At 51.9% G+C, this 13,953-nt stretch overlaps 1 protein-coding gene across 1 annotated transcript in view; it reads right to left on the bottom strand.

Moving 5' to 3' along the window:
- Window positions 1–3,287: 3,287 nt before the first annotated feature.
- Window positions 3,288–13,953, bottom strand: part of LOC129469891 (uncharacterized) — a 78,562-nt gene continuing 67,896 nt past the window's right edge. The window contains 15 exon segments of the mRNA XM_063628664.1: window positions 3,288–3,333; window positions 4,060–4,308; window positions 7,561–7,636; window positions 7,761–7,840; window positions 8,020–8,189; window positions 10,015–10,160; window positions 10,370–10,445; window positions 10,961–11,039; window positions 11,122–11,187; window positions 11,349–11,367; window positions 11,369–11,424; window positions 12,182–12,293; window positions 12,383–12,561; window positions 12,904–12,969; window positions 13,627–13,806. Coding sequence (XP_063484734.1) covers window positions 4,075–4,308; window positions 7,561–7,636; window positions 7,761–7,840; window positions 8,020–8,189; window positions 10,015–10,160; window positions 10,370–10,445; window positions 10,961–11,039; window positions 11,122–11,187; window positions 11,349–11,367; window positions 11,369–11,424; window positions 12,182–12,293; window positions 12,383–12,561; window positions 12,904–12,969; window positions 13,627–13,806 — 1,539 coding nt within the window. The 3' untranslated portion in view covers window positions 3,288–3,333; window positions 4,060–4,074.

Consider the following 13,953-nt stretch of genomic DNA (forward strand, 5'->3'; position numbering starts at 1 on the left):
TGGCTAATTTTTGTACTTTTGGGAGAGATGAGGTTTCTCTGTGTTGCCAAGGTTGGTCCTGAACTCCTGGGCTCAAGGGATCCACTTGCCTTGGCCTCCCAAAGTGCTGGGATTACTGGCATGAGCCACTGCGCCTAGCTGCAAACCTCACATATATATCTTTTTCTCGAGACAGGGTCTTGCTCTGTCACCCAGGCTAGAGTGCAGTGGCGCAGTCATGGCTCACTGCAGCCTCAAACTCCTGTGCTCAAGTGATCCTCCCACCTCAGCTGGACGATAGGTGCATGCCACCACACCTGGCTAATTAAAAAATTTTTTTTTTGTAGAGATGAGGTCTCTCTGTGTTGCCCAGGCTGGTCTTGAACTCCTGGCCTCAAGCAGTTTTCCCCCCTCAGCCTCTCAGAGTGCTGGGATTTATAGGCATGAGCCACCACATTCAGCCCATGTTGAGCATCTTTTAATGTGCTTATTTGCCCTCCATGTATCTTTGGTGAATTTTCTGTTTAAATCTTTGCCCTTTTAAAAAATTGGATTGTTGGCCATGCACAGTGGCTCTCACCTGTAATTCCAGCACTTTGGGAGGCCAAGGTGAGAGGATTGCTTGAGCCCAGGAGTTGGAAACCAGCCTGGGCAACATAGCAAGACCATGACTCTATACACACACACAAATAGCCAGGCATGGCGGTCTGTACCTGTAGTTCCAGCTGCTTAGGAGGCTGAGGCAGGAATATCACTTGAGCCCCAAGAGTTTGAGGTTACGGTGAGCTATGATCACACCACTGCACTCCGGCCTGGGCGACAGAGCGAGACCCTGTTTCCAGAAAGACAAAAAGAAAAGAAAAGAAAAAATTGTGTTAAGTTTTCTATTGTTGAGTTTGAGAGTTCTTTGTATATATGTTGGGTACAAGTGCTTTTTCAGATAATGATTGGCAAATTTTTTCTCCTCGATGGCTTATTTTATTATTAACAGTGCTTTTCAAAGAGAAGTTCTTAATTTTGATGAAGTCTAATTTATTATTTTTATTCTCTCATGGATTATGCTTTTGGTGTGGTATCTAAAAAATCTTTACCTAACCTAGGGTCACAAAGATTTTCCTCTAAAAGTGTTACAGTCTTATGTTTTACATTTAGGTCTGTGATTCATTTTAACTTTTGTATATGGTGCAAGTATGGATACAAGTTCATTTTTTTCATATGAAGGTATCAGATTGTTTTAGTCTTATTTGCCGAAAAGACTTTACTTTCACCACGGAATTGCCTTTTTTCATGTATAAAAAATCCGTTTTTCATATTTGTGTGGTTCTATTTCTGTGCTCTTTTTTCTGTTCTACTGATGCATTTGTCTATTTTAATGTTAATATCATACTGTCCTGACGACTGTAGCTTTATAATAAATCTTGAAATCAGTATTGTTAACTCTCACGTTTTTTTTTTTTTTTTTAAGTTATTTTGGTTATTCTAAGTCTTTGGCGTTTCCACATGACTTCCATATGAATTTTAGAATCGGCTTGTCAATTTCTACCAAAAAGATTGCTGCTGGGATTTTGATCAGAACTTTTTTTTTTTAGAAAGGATCTTACTCTGTCACTCAGGCTGGAGTGCAGTGGCATGATCATGGCTCACTGCAGACTCGACCTGCTGAGCTCAAGTGACTCTCCCACCTTAGCTTCCCAAGTAGCTGGAACCACAAGCATCCACTACCATGCCTGGTTAATTTTTTTTTATTTTCTGTAGAGACAGCGTCTCATTATGTTGTTCCCCAGGCTGGTCTCAAACTCCTGGGCTCAAGCGATCCTCCCACCTTGGCCTCCCAAAGTGCTTCGATTACAGGTGTGAGCCACTACACCCTGCTTGATTGGAATTTTATTAAATCTGTAGATCAATTTGGAGATAGTTGATTATTTTAATAATGAGCCTTCTAACTCATGAATATCATCCTGTCTACTTGAGTCTTCTTGAATTTATCTCAGCAATATTTCATAGTTCTTAGTATATGAGCCTCACACACTTTTTCCCATATTTATCTCTATATATTTCATTCATTTTGTTGCTATTGTATATGTTATTTTTAAAATTTCCATTTCTGATTGTTAGTTGCTAATATATAGAAATATATTTTATTTTTGTACATGGATCTTGAATTCGGCAACCTTGCTAAATCACAATTAGCTTTCTTATAGGCTTCATTGAATTGTCTATATAAGTGATTACATTGTCTGCTAATACAGTTATACTTTTTTCTTTCCAATATGGGTATTTTAAAATTTTCTCCCTTATTTCATGGGCCGGAACCTCCAGTATAATGTTGACTAGAAATAATGAGAATGGACATCCTTTCCTCATCGCTGATCTTCGGGGGAAAGCATTCAACCTTTCTCTATTACGTATGATGTTAGCGTTAGCTATAGGTTTTTACCAGGCTGAGGAAGTTCTCCCTTCTGCGCCTAGTTTGCTGACAAATTTTAATCAAGAATAAATGCCAGGCTGGGCGCGGTGGCTCATGCCTGTAATTCCAGCACTTTGGGAGGCCGACACGGGTGGATCACCTGAGGTCCAGAACACAGAGTGAGACCCTGTCTCTACCAAAAAATAAAATTAAAAATTAAAAAAATTCACAAGGTGTAGTGGCATGTACCTGTAGCCCCAGCTACTGAAGAGGCTGAGGTGGGAGGATTGCTTGAGCCCTGGGGATCAAGGCTGCAGTGAGCTGTGATCACACCACTGCACTACAGCCTGGGCAACAGAGCCAAGACCCTGTAGAAAGAAAGGAAAAGTGACCAGGCACGGTGGCTCACGCCTATAATCCTAGCACTATGGGAGGCTGCAGGCAGGCGGATCACCTGAGGTCAGGAGTTCAAGACCAGCCTGACCAATATGGAGAAACCTCATCTCTACTAAAAATTCAAAATTAGCCAGGTGTGGTGCCGCACATCTGTAATCCCAGCTACTTGGGAGGCTGAGGCAGGAGAATCGCTTGAACTCAGGAGGCGGAGGTTGCAGTGAGCCAAGATGGTGTCATTGCACTCCAGCCTGGGCAACAAGAGCAAGACTCCATCTCAAAAAAAAGTAATAATAATAATAAAGAAAAATAAAGAAGGAAAGGAACGGAAAGGAGGAAAGGAGGAAGGAAGGAAAGAAGGCAGGAAGGCAGGAAGGCAGGGAGGGAGGGAGGGAGATTCTCAACCCAGTCTGAGAGAGTCAAGGCCTCCTGAGGCTACAGCAGCTAAGCTGAGACTCACCGGTGAGTAGGAGCCAGCCAGTAGAAGGGGGCTGTGAGGTGTGGAGGATCTTCCAGGAAGAGGAAAGGCACAAAGGTAGGACACAGTGTGGGGTCTGCAGAGAACCATAAGCAATTTGTTGGGAGGCCGAGAGTGCTACAAAGGAGGTAGGAGAGGGACAGGGCCAGGCCTTGTAGGATTTTACTTATGTATATTATATGCCTTTGTGTCATCCAAATACATAACAAAATTCATTCTACACAGCGGGCCTTCCATAAATACTTTCAAAAATGAATACAATGATTGGCTGGGCACGGTGGCTCACACCTGTGATGCTAACAGTTTGGGAGGCCGAGGCGGGTGAATCACCTGAGGTCAGGAGTTTGAGTCCAGCCTGGCCAACATGGTGAAACACCGTCTCTACTAAAAATACAAAAATTAGGCCGGGCGCGGTGGCTCACGCTTGTAATCCCAGCACTTTGGGAGGCCAAGGCGGGCGGATCACGAGGTCAGGGGATTGAGACCACGGTGAAACCCCGTCTCTACTAAAAATACAAAAAAATTAGCCGGGCGTGGTGGCAGGCACCTGTAGTCCCAGCTACTCGGAGAGGCTGAGGCAGGAGAATGGCGTGAACCCGGGAGGCAGAGCTTGCAGTGAGCCGAGATCGCGCCACTGCACTCCAGCCTGGGCGACAGAGTGAGACTCCGTCTCAAAAAAAAAAAAATAATAATAATGCAGGGGTCTATGTTTCCCAACTCTCCTGACCCAGTAAACAAGGATGTCTCGCCCTAACCGAACTGGCAGGTGGAGGCAAGACAGCCACTGAGCAGGCACGCTCACCAACTTCTCTTGAAGCTAGAAGAGCATGCAGGGCTGTGGAGGCAGCTGTTTAGAGATCTGAGGTATCTCCAGGGACCACCAGGGAAGGGAGACGCCAATGTGGCCAACCCTTGGCAGCCACACCCCAAAAGCAGAGGCTGCCCCCCCCAGGCCGCTGGGTACATGCTCCCTGGTGACGCCATCTTTGATGTGGTAGAGCAGACACTCAGACATCAGAGGGTCTTCGTTCAGGTTCACCAGGTGGGGAGTCTAAGCGGGGAGAGAAAGGTGGTCGGGGGAGCCAGCCAGGGGGCGCTATGGAAAGGAAGAAAGGGAGCGGTGGGAGGAGAAACCCCTCCAGGCCTGGCACTGCCAGCTGCACCCCCTCACTCTGGAGAGCTCTCCTGCCTTCTGTACTTCTCCCATCGTCATCCCTCCACCCTGATGACATTCTTTGGTTCCCACCTCTCACACCAACCGCTTTCGGGACAGCCTGATCCACCCTCTCCTCACATGGGGGGGCCTACAAAAATCACCCCACCCATCCTGCTGCATCCAGGTCAGCAACCCTTCCCAAGGCCTGTCTCTTCAGAAGCACCTCGACCCACCAGGCTCCCTGACCAGAAGCCCCGGACCCCCTGCATTCTCTTCTTCTTCCCTATATTCCTCTGTCTCAAGTCTCATCATTTCTTTCCTCAAAATGTACCTTGCAGCTTCTGGAGAGTTGGGGGAGACTGAGTGAGCAGACTGGTACTCCCCACCTTTCATCAACCTTGAATTTCCTACACACATCAATTACTTTCACAATTTAAAAATAAAAAGTGTCACTTCAACTCAAAAGCAAATGGAACAAACATGTTTCTTGAAGCAGACTCCCTGACTCTTCCACAGTGACCACCCCTCCCTCGGCTGCTTCACCTCAAGCCTGGGTCCCTGCAGCACCCGCCTGGGGCTGTCCCTGCCTAAGGCCCCAGGCCAAGTCCATCCTGAACACCTGAGTGATTGTTACGCTGCTCTGTGCTGAAAACCCGGCCCATTCCCTTCTCCCAAAGCTCTTTCTCCTGACTTGTTTCCATTACAACAGCCCTGCCCTTGCTGGGCAGTACTCTGGGTGGCGTACAGGCCATGCTGCCTCTGTACCCCCATTCATGCCACCGCTGCCACGCCTGGGGAAGTCTCCCTTCCCGCCAGCTGCTGCCCTGCCACACACCTGTCCATCCCTCAGCACCACCCTGCCCCAGGCCCACCTGCCTCCCTGCCACCCCTCAGGTCTCCCAGCTTCCTGCCCACACCTCGCTATGGCCATGTCTTTGCTTCGCTGCTGAGACCTCTCCAGCTGGAACCCCAGCCCCGCTGGACTTGAGCCTACTTTTTCCCCTGGCATCCCTGGGCCTCCTCCATGTCCTGGCTCTAGTCCACCTGTCCAAGCCCCCCTCCCAGGCCTCTCTCCCGGACTCTGTACTTCCACTCAGCGGACCCCTGAGCACTCCCTCCAAAGCAGGCCTCCTGTATCCCTGACTGCCAATGTCCCCAACAACAGCCTCCCAAAGTGCTGGGATTACAGGCGTGAGCCACCGTGCCCGGCCCATTTTGGGTTCTTACTATATTCTCCTTGGGCCAGGCATCGTGGCTCACACCTGTAATCCCGGCACTTTGGGAGGCCAAGGCGGGCGGATCACAAGGTCAGGAGATTGAGACCATTCTGGCTAACACGGTGAAACCCCGTCTCTACTACAAATACAAAATATAGCCGGGGGTGGTGGTGTGTGCCTGTAATCCCAGCTACTTGGGAGGCTGAGGCAGAAGAATCGTATGAACCCGGGAGGCAGAGGTTGCAGCGAGCCGAGATTGCACCGTTGCACTCCAGCCTGGGTGACAGTACGAGACTCCGTCTCAAAAAAAAAAAAAGAACTCATAATGAAGGCTGCCTCTGAGAGGGGAACTTAAGGGTGGGAAGGATGGAGGGTTACTTTTTTTTTTTCTATAACAAAATGCTGTAAACTGAGAGATGTAACTTCTCACTGTACACACCTTTTAGAACTATTAGAATGTCCTCTCTGATGTGTATTACCTTTGTAAGAACAATTAAAGCAAGAACCCCCTCCTTTGGTCTCCAGGCTTTGGCAGGTGGCATCTCTGCAAGCTCTCCAAGGAAGAAACCTCCACCCCACCAGTCTCCCCACTCCTTTCTGCTTTTTCTCCATCCTTGCAACCGTGGTGGAAGCGGCCCAGCTCCAGGTATACAAAGGTGGCTGGAAGCCATGCTGAGGGCATCTTGTAGCCCCTCTTTCCACCTAGGTGTGGCTGGGTCCCAGAAGAGTCTGGCTCCCTCAGAAGGACCCCAAAGCCCCAGACAAGACCCCAGACAAGCAGCCTGGCCTGCTGCCCACAGCTCTCTCACTCCCTCACTGTGACTTGGGCCAGGCAAGACAAAACCCCTCTCCCCTTTTCCGAACAGGGGTTCAGTGATCCCTGCTTGCTTAGTCCCCCAGATGGACCTGACTTTACAAAATAGAAGCCTTGTTCTGGTAACGCATCACCTCTTCCAGGCAGCCCCCAGTGACCCTGTCTGGCTCAGAGCACAGTGTATCTGACTTAGGGCCTGATCCTCTGCTGCTTCACACCATGGTCCAGACAGGCTGGGCTGGTTCCCTGGTGGAACTGGAAGTTCATGCTCTGCTCAAACTGGCCTCTGCACCATCCCTTCATTGGTATGCAGCGGTACAGTGGTGCTGGCTGTCTATAGCCAGTGCCCTTTCTGACTGGTCAGTCCCTGTGCCGGATGGTTATTAATATTTGGAGTATCATTTCTGCCTCCACCTGAGCCTGACCTCTCCTGCCCTGCTCCTTCCTTCCTTTCAGCAAAGATGTATTAGGCACCTAAAACCTGGCGGCAGGCACGTGTCAAGCACTGGCATGTCCCACTCACCCCAACACATACCCCAGGCTGTTCAACCTCATGGTGGCCCTACTCCTCCATACCCCCCAAGTCCTGTCCACCTTTCAGGTTCCACTGTCCAAACCACCTTCTCTAGGAAACCAGTTGCGGCATAGCTCCAAGCTACACGGGTGCCTCCATCTATAACCAACCTCTCGCTGCACTGGTAACCACTGTCTTACAATGTAGTGCTCACGCCTCCTCTATTCCCTTTAGTCTCGTCTTCCCAAGTTATCCTTTTGAAAAATAGATTTCTTTAGCTATCTTTCTGAGTATGCACAGAATACAAAACACAAATGATACAAAAGCATGCACAGTGCCTCAGTCTCTATCCCAACCAACCTCCGATTTCCCAGGTCCTCTCCCTCTCCTGAGGCTGACTGTCAAGTGGCTGGAGGGAGAAGGCAGGGATGACTAGACAACACAGAGAGGAGGTGGCAGCGGAGGGGACAGAAATGATGGACGGACAAGCCGGGGACCTCAAAGGGAGTGATCAGGGACAGCACTCACTACCCTGCACCTGCTGCCTCTCTTCTAAGCATCCAGTGAGCTCTCTAGGCCTCCTCGCCCGATTCCTCACTCACCTTCTTTGGAGAGAAGACGTCCACAGTTCCCCCATCCTCCCGGACGGCCACCCCCATCTCAGCCAGCAATGCTTCTCTGTGGGCAGAGGGGAGGCAAATGTCAGTCTTACCTTCACTGCCTGTGACCTCCTTCCCTGTGGGGCCTGACCTCCCCCACAGCCTCCAACTCCTCCCAGGACCCCAGCTGTCGGCCCTCACACCTCTCCATCCTCAGGGCTTCTGTCTTGCGTAGCTTCTCCTCCCACGTCTCTTTCAGCTCAGCTATAATCTTCTCCGTCTCCTGGGGGCCTAAGGGTGGGTAGGTTTCAGGATGGTCTGGGACAAGCAGACCCAGGGTAGGGACAACCTACCCTGGGGCCACGCTACTCCTAGAATTCCTTCTTTCTCAAGCTTGACTTTGGAGAAGTGAACTCCCAGGAACGCCCAGACCCCCAGCCCTTGCCAGCTCCAGCTTCCCACCTGCAGCCTCTCCATGGCTTCCTCAGGCCCAATCTGGGGCTCCGTGTTGGGGGAGAATGATGGCTCCAGCTCCCCATGATGTGTGGTGGGTGATGAGGGTGAAACTGGAGCCAGGGGAGATGACACAGCTGGCAGGGCGCCTCTGACGCTCCCTTCTTCTGTCTTCAGGCCTGGGAGGGAGATAGAGGAAAAAGAATGAGGCTAAGGAAAGGAGCTGATGAGAGACATCCAGGAGACCAAGAGCTTCACAGAGGACCAGTCTGTAAGGACTACAGAAGACCGCTGGTCAGCCTCCTACCAGGCAAGGAGCGAGCCCTCCTACTGCAGCCACGACAAATGGGCACCCAGTCTCTCTGCTTCAACTCCAGGGGTGGAGAGCTCATTACTGAAGGAGGCGGCCAGTCCTTCCCACTATTAGATGACTTGCACCATCAGAAAATTCTTAGGTGGGGCTAGGTGTGGGGGCTCACACCTGTAATCTCAGCACTTTGGGAGGCCGAGGTGGGTGGATCACCTGAGGTCAGGAGTTCGAGACCAGCCTGGCCAACATGGTGAAACCCCGTCTCTACTAAAATACAAAAATTAGCCTGGTGTGGTGATGGGCGCCTGTAATCCTAGCTACTTGGGAGGCCGAGGCAGGAGAATCGCTTGAACCTAGGAGGCGGAGGATGCAGTGAGCCGAGACCACGCCATTGCACTCCAGCCTGGGCGACAGAGCGGGACTGTCTCAAAAAAAGAAAATTATTAGCTGGGCCGGACACAGTGGCTCACACCTGTAATCCCAGCACCTTGGGAGGCCAAGGTGGGTGCATCACCATAGGTCAGGAGTTCAAGACCAGCCTGGCCCATCTAGAAACCTCTGTGTCGAACTTTTCTGAGATGGAGTCTCCGTCACCCAGGTTGGAGTGCAGTGGCAAGATCTTGGCTCACCGCAACCTCCGCCTTCTGAGTTCAAGCAATTCTCCTGCCTCAGCCTCTCGAGTAGCTGGGATTACGGGCGCGTGCCACCACACTTAGCTAATTTTTGTATTTTTAGTAGAGGTTTCACCACGTTGGTCAGGCTGGTCTCGAACTCCTCAACTCAGGTGACCTGCCTGCCTTGGCCTCCCCAAATGCTGGGATTACAGGCATGAGCCACTGTACCAGGCTAAAACCCCCGTCTCTACTAAACATACAAAAATTAGCCAGGTGTGGTGGTGGGCGCCTGTAATCCCAGCTATTTGGGAGGCTGAGGCAGAAGAATTGCTTGAACCCAGGAGGTGGAGGTTGCAGTGAGCCAAGATGGAGCCACTGCACTCCAGCCTGGTGACAGAGAAAGACTCCATCTCAAAAAAGAATCCTTAGCTGTGTTGAGCTGAAACTGGCCCCACGTCATGTGTGCTGGTATTTCTAGTTCTGCCCTCTGGTATAAAAAGCCTTACTGCTTTCTCTTCTGCAAGAAAATCCCTCAAATGTTGGAAGGCAAACAGCCTAGCTACCTTATCCTTCTCTTTCCAAGAACACTCATATTCCCCACACTGTGCCCCTCAGCACCCTGACTATTCTCAATGGGATGATCTCAAGACTGAATGCAGGGTCCATTCCTGACCCAGTCAACATGGATTACACATCCTCTGATTTGGACACTTCGACTCTGACGTTTTGCAAGAACTTCTGTCAAGAAAGTCACCCAGTAGCCTAGCCTCTTCTTAACAATTTACTGTTTGACCTGTAAGTATATATTGCCATTTTTTCCTGTAATGGTCATTTTATTAGTTCCAGGAGCCTGACAGGTCCCTCTGGATCCTGATTCTCCCCTAGAGAATTAGTCCCTCCTAGCTCTGTAACATCTGAAGACATACGTCCCCTTTGCACATCTGTGTCCACGTCACTGAGCACATGAAGGGTTTCATAGTGCGTCGTCCCTCCCTGGCTCCAGGACTGGGCAAAGGCAAGTGAGGAGGGATGGGGTGGGCCAAGGGGCATCCCTGAGCTGCCCCTCCCTGGAACCTCGACCTTCCAGAGCAGAGGCTGACCGTCCCTGAGCCATCAGCAGTTCCCACAGCCGGGCTACTTCCTCCTGCAGCTCTCTAATCAGCCGGGCATTAGGGTCCTCGTTGATGATGGCATTGCAGCGGATCTGCTTGGTGCAGTCAGCATACCTGGGTGACAGAGGAGCAGGGTCGGTGAGGCCTGGGGGCAGGGGACCCTTGGTCTGCTGTTTCTCCTTCCCCCTCTCTCAGGTCTCAAGATATTGTGGCAGGGCTCCGGGACCTCCCCCGTCTCACGAGCAGGATCCTGAGCAACTCGCCTCTAAACTCCTGGCACTTTTCCTACGCTGCCCCATCCCTGCTAGAGCCAGAAGCCCCACCTGAGGGTGCTGAGAGTCTCCTCGTAATCGATGTCAGCAGGGCTCAGGGCTGCCATCATTGCTGTGAGTTCCCACCTGTGAATGGAGTGCAGGGAAAAGCTTCAGCTGAGGGAGGGGCTAAGAAAAGTCAAACCGGGTCATGGGGCTGGGGCCCACTGCCCAGGCGGGGGTCTTATAGGGTCATGGTCTGAGGTAGGGGAATCTAGGCTGGTGAAACTAACCATGACATCTGGTTATGGGAGGGAATGAGGTCAGGGAGATATATCTGCAGGACAGTCACAGAAGCATGGAAGGGGGATGAAGTCAGCAGTGCAGCAGTGGGTGTGAGATCAGGGATCAGGCAGGGGTCATGAGTAGCCAGGTCAGTGAGGTCATGAGTAGCCAGGTCAGCGAGGCCCTTGGCTTGACGGCAGGGTATGGCCTTGTTCTCAGCATCAGGAAATCTTCAAAAGGATGTTCCCTTGTGAAGGGTCAGGGGGAGAAGGAAGACAACGGGATCTGGGATTCTCGGCATAGCAAGGGGATTTGTCAGACGTATCGAAAGAGTCTGTGGGATGTGTCAGGATCGGCAGAGAGAGAGGAAGAGGCCCTCACCCAAATTTTCCTTGAGCAGCCAGGTGAGCACAGAGTCCCTGTAGGGGATAAAATCCGACTTCCGCTTCTTTGATTGCTGGGGGATAAAAGGGGGAAGGAGGTTAGGGTGGGTCACCCCCCTTTCCCAAGCCCTTCTCTTTCCAACACCCAGGTCTCACCATATCTGCAAGGGCCGAGATCACCTTCCCTAGTGTAGTCAGGGACTTATTGATGTTGGCTCCCTCCTAGAAAAGGATGAGGAATGTGGGGATGAGACCCTCCTCTCCCAATCTGATCCACTTCCCCTTCCTACCTCCCCAGTGAGAGTCTCAGGTTCTGACTGGAGACCTCCACACACACCCCACAACACTGCCCCACAACAAACCACCCTCTGAAGCCCCCTCACCTTCAGGCACATGCCCCGGGCCCGAGGAGTCGGCTCGCTCACTCCCAGCAAGGTCCACCAAACTGATCTGACTGACCTGGGGTCAGAGGAAACAGGCAGGAGATAAGGTGCGGGTGGGGGATGGGGCAGGCAAATCAGGGAAGCACCCAGCAGGAATGTGGGCAGCTGGCAAGAGCTAGAGAGAGCCAGGAGGAGGCGAGGGAGGAGGCCGGGGGAAACAGAATACGTGACAACAGTGAGACGGTGGTTACTCGCTCAATTACAAATAGCTACAGGCCCACCACAGGCATGGACAAGGGACACACAAGGGATCCGAGCCCTGTCCTGGGTCTCGTAAGAACAGCCGGGTGCGGTGGCTCACATGTGTAATCCCAGCACTTTGGGAGGCTGAGGCAGGCGGATCACCTGAGGTCAGGAGTTCAAGACCAGCCTGGCCAACACGGCGAAACCTCTTCTCTACTAAAAATACAAAAACATTAGCCGGGCCTGGTGGCACATGCCTGTAATGGCAGGTACTCGGGAGGCTGAGGCAGGAGAATCACTTGAACCCAGGAGGTGGAGGTTGCAGTGAGCTGAGATCGCACCACTGCACCACTGTACTCCAGCCTGGGTGACAGAGCGAGACTCTGTCTTAAAAAAAAAAGACAAGCAAACAGTAGAGGGGGACAGACTGATCTGATGGAAAAACAGGGTGGGGGTGGGGCGTGGTCATGGAAGTCCTGAGGAGGCACTCAACCCAGCAAGGGCAGGGAGGGCCCAAGACCCTTCTACCATGTCACTGTCCCTGTTGCCAAGGGAGGTTGCGTCCGGCGCGGGAGCAGGGGCGATCCCACCTTCTCCGAGTCTAGCCCCATGGGCTGGTCATGGCAGTGCTGTGTGAAGACGGTGGTAAAGACGGCATGGGAACGGCTGCTGGCCTCATTCATGTTGGTGGCAGCCACAGTCCTTGAGGGCAAAGGAAGCAGTCACTGGATCCTGCCTCTCACCTTCCCGACCCTGGCCCCCTTGCCCTCTGCTCCATCAGCCTGCCTCACCGTGCTTTATTTCCACAGTCCATGAGGTCAGCAATGTCTGCGTAGGAGGTCACAGCCAATCTGGACACGTCCTGCACGTAGGGGCCCAGGATGGGGTGCTCCTGGACCCGCGGAGAACCCCGACTCTTGAGGTTCAAGAGGTCTCGTACCCGCTCACAACAGATCTGCATATAGCTCACCTGAGTGGGAAAAGCAAATGAGAAGTAACAAAACTAGCCACAACAATGACAACGAAACTTAATCTGACTCCACTGGACATGATCCAGGTGATTGCAGCTAATACACAGTGCAAAGCATTCTGCGGATGCTAGCTCAGCGACCTGCCCAACAAGCCAGGAGGTGCATCCGATCATCAGCATCTCCCAGATGAACATACGAAGCTGAAGGACAGAATCACTGCCCCAAAGTCACAGTCAGTTACCAGCAGAGCCAGGATTAGATCCCAGGCTGTCTGATTCCCACAACGGCCCTCAGCAGTCTGGACCCCTCTCAGCCCTGCCACCATCAAGACCCGGGCTTACCTCCACAGAGTAGGATAGCTGAGCACTCTGGTTCTCACTAACGCGAGGGAAGAGGTCCTCACAGAGCTGGAGGGGGACACAGGGAAATACAGAGAAGCTCCTGCTCAGGGCACACCTGAAGTGTCCAGCCACAGGCCAGGGCCAGTCCCAAGTGACCCCATTGAACCCTTACCACAGCCCTGAGGGAGGGGTTATTCCCATTTCACAGATGGGAAAACAACCTCAGAGAGGTTCCCACTTGCCCAAGATCACAGGCTAGCATTCAGCCAGCCAGGGTGCAAACCCCAGGAGTCCTGACTCCCAAGCCTGTGTGCCAGGTTGCTATGCTGGACAGCCAGGGACAATTACGGTTAACTCCGTGATCCCAACCGGCATTTCTACACTTAACACTCTACTGGTGGTACACAAGCCTGCAGGAGAACTATACTCACAAATCATTATGAAACCAAGTAAAATAGTAGTAAGTTGTAAAACTGGCGCTCGAACCCAAGGCTCACTGATGCCAAAGTCTTGCTCTTCTCACTGAGGCTCACTGCCTCTGATAGGGGCAAAGACCCTCCCACCCCAGAAGGTTGTCCAGCTTGCAGTCAACCTCTATCTCCCATCACCAATGGCCTCAGAGCCAGGTCTCTGTTCCATAATCCTCAGACCCCGGTCCTTCCTTCCTCAGACGGCAGCTAAAGACGCTCCTGCCCTGGCTGCCCCACCAGGTCCTAGGCGTACCTGGGGCACGATGCCCTGCTGCCCTGGCTCCTGCCGCCCCATCTTGGTATAGGATTTCCCAGCCCCGGTCTGCCCGTAGGTAAAGTCGCACACGTCGTAGCCTTCAGAGGCGTGGAGCAGCATCTCTTCTCCAATGTCCCGACACACTTGCTGCTCAGATGCAAACTGGGGGTCCTCTGCCTAGGAGAAAGTGGGGGCAGAGAAAAACAGAGGAACCCTGGATGTCTTTATCCTTCGTGTCTCTGTCCCAAGGGTTTTGCTTCCATCACTGATGATTCCCCAAAGGACCTGTGTGCCCTCTCACCCTCATCATTGTCCTTATCACCC

The sequence above is a fragment of the Symphalangus syndactylus genome, chromosome 20 (assembly GCF_028878055.3).
Source record: "Symphalangus syndactylus isolate Jambi chromosome 20, NHGRI_mSymSyn1-v2.1_pri, whole genome shotgun sequence".
Taxonomy (NCBI): domain Eukaryota; kingdom Metazoa; phylum Chordata; class Mammalia; order Primates; family Hylobatidae; genus Symphalangus; species Symphalangus syndactylus.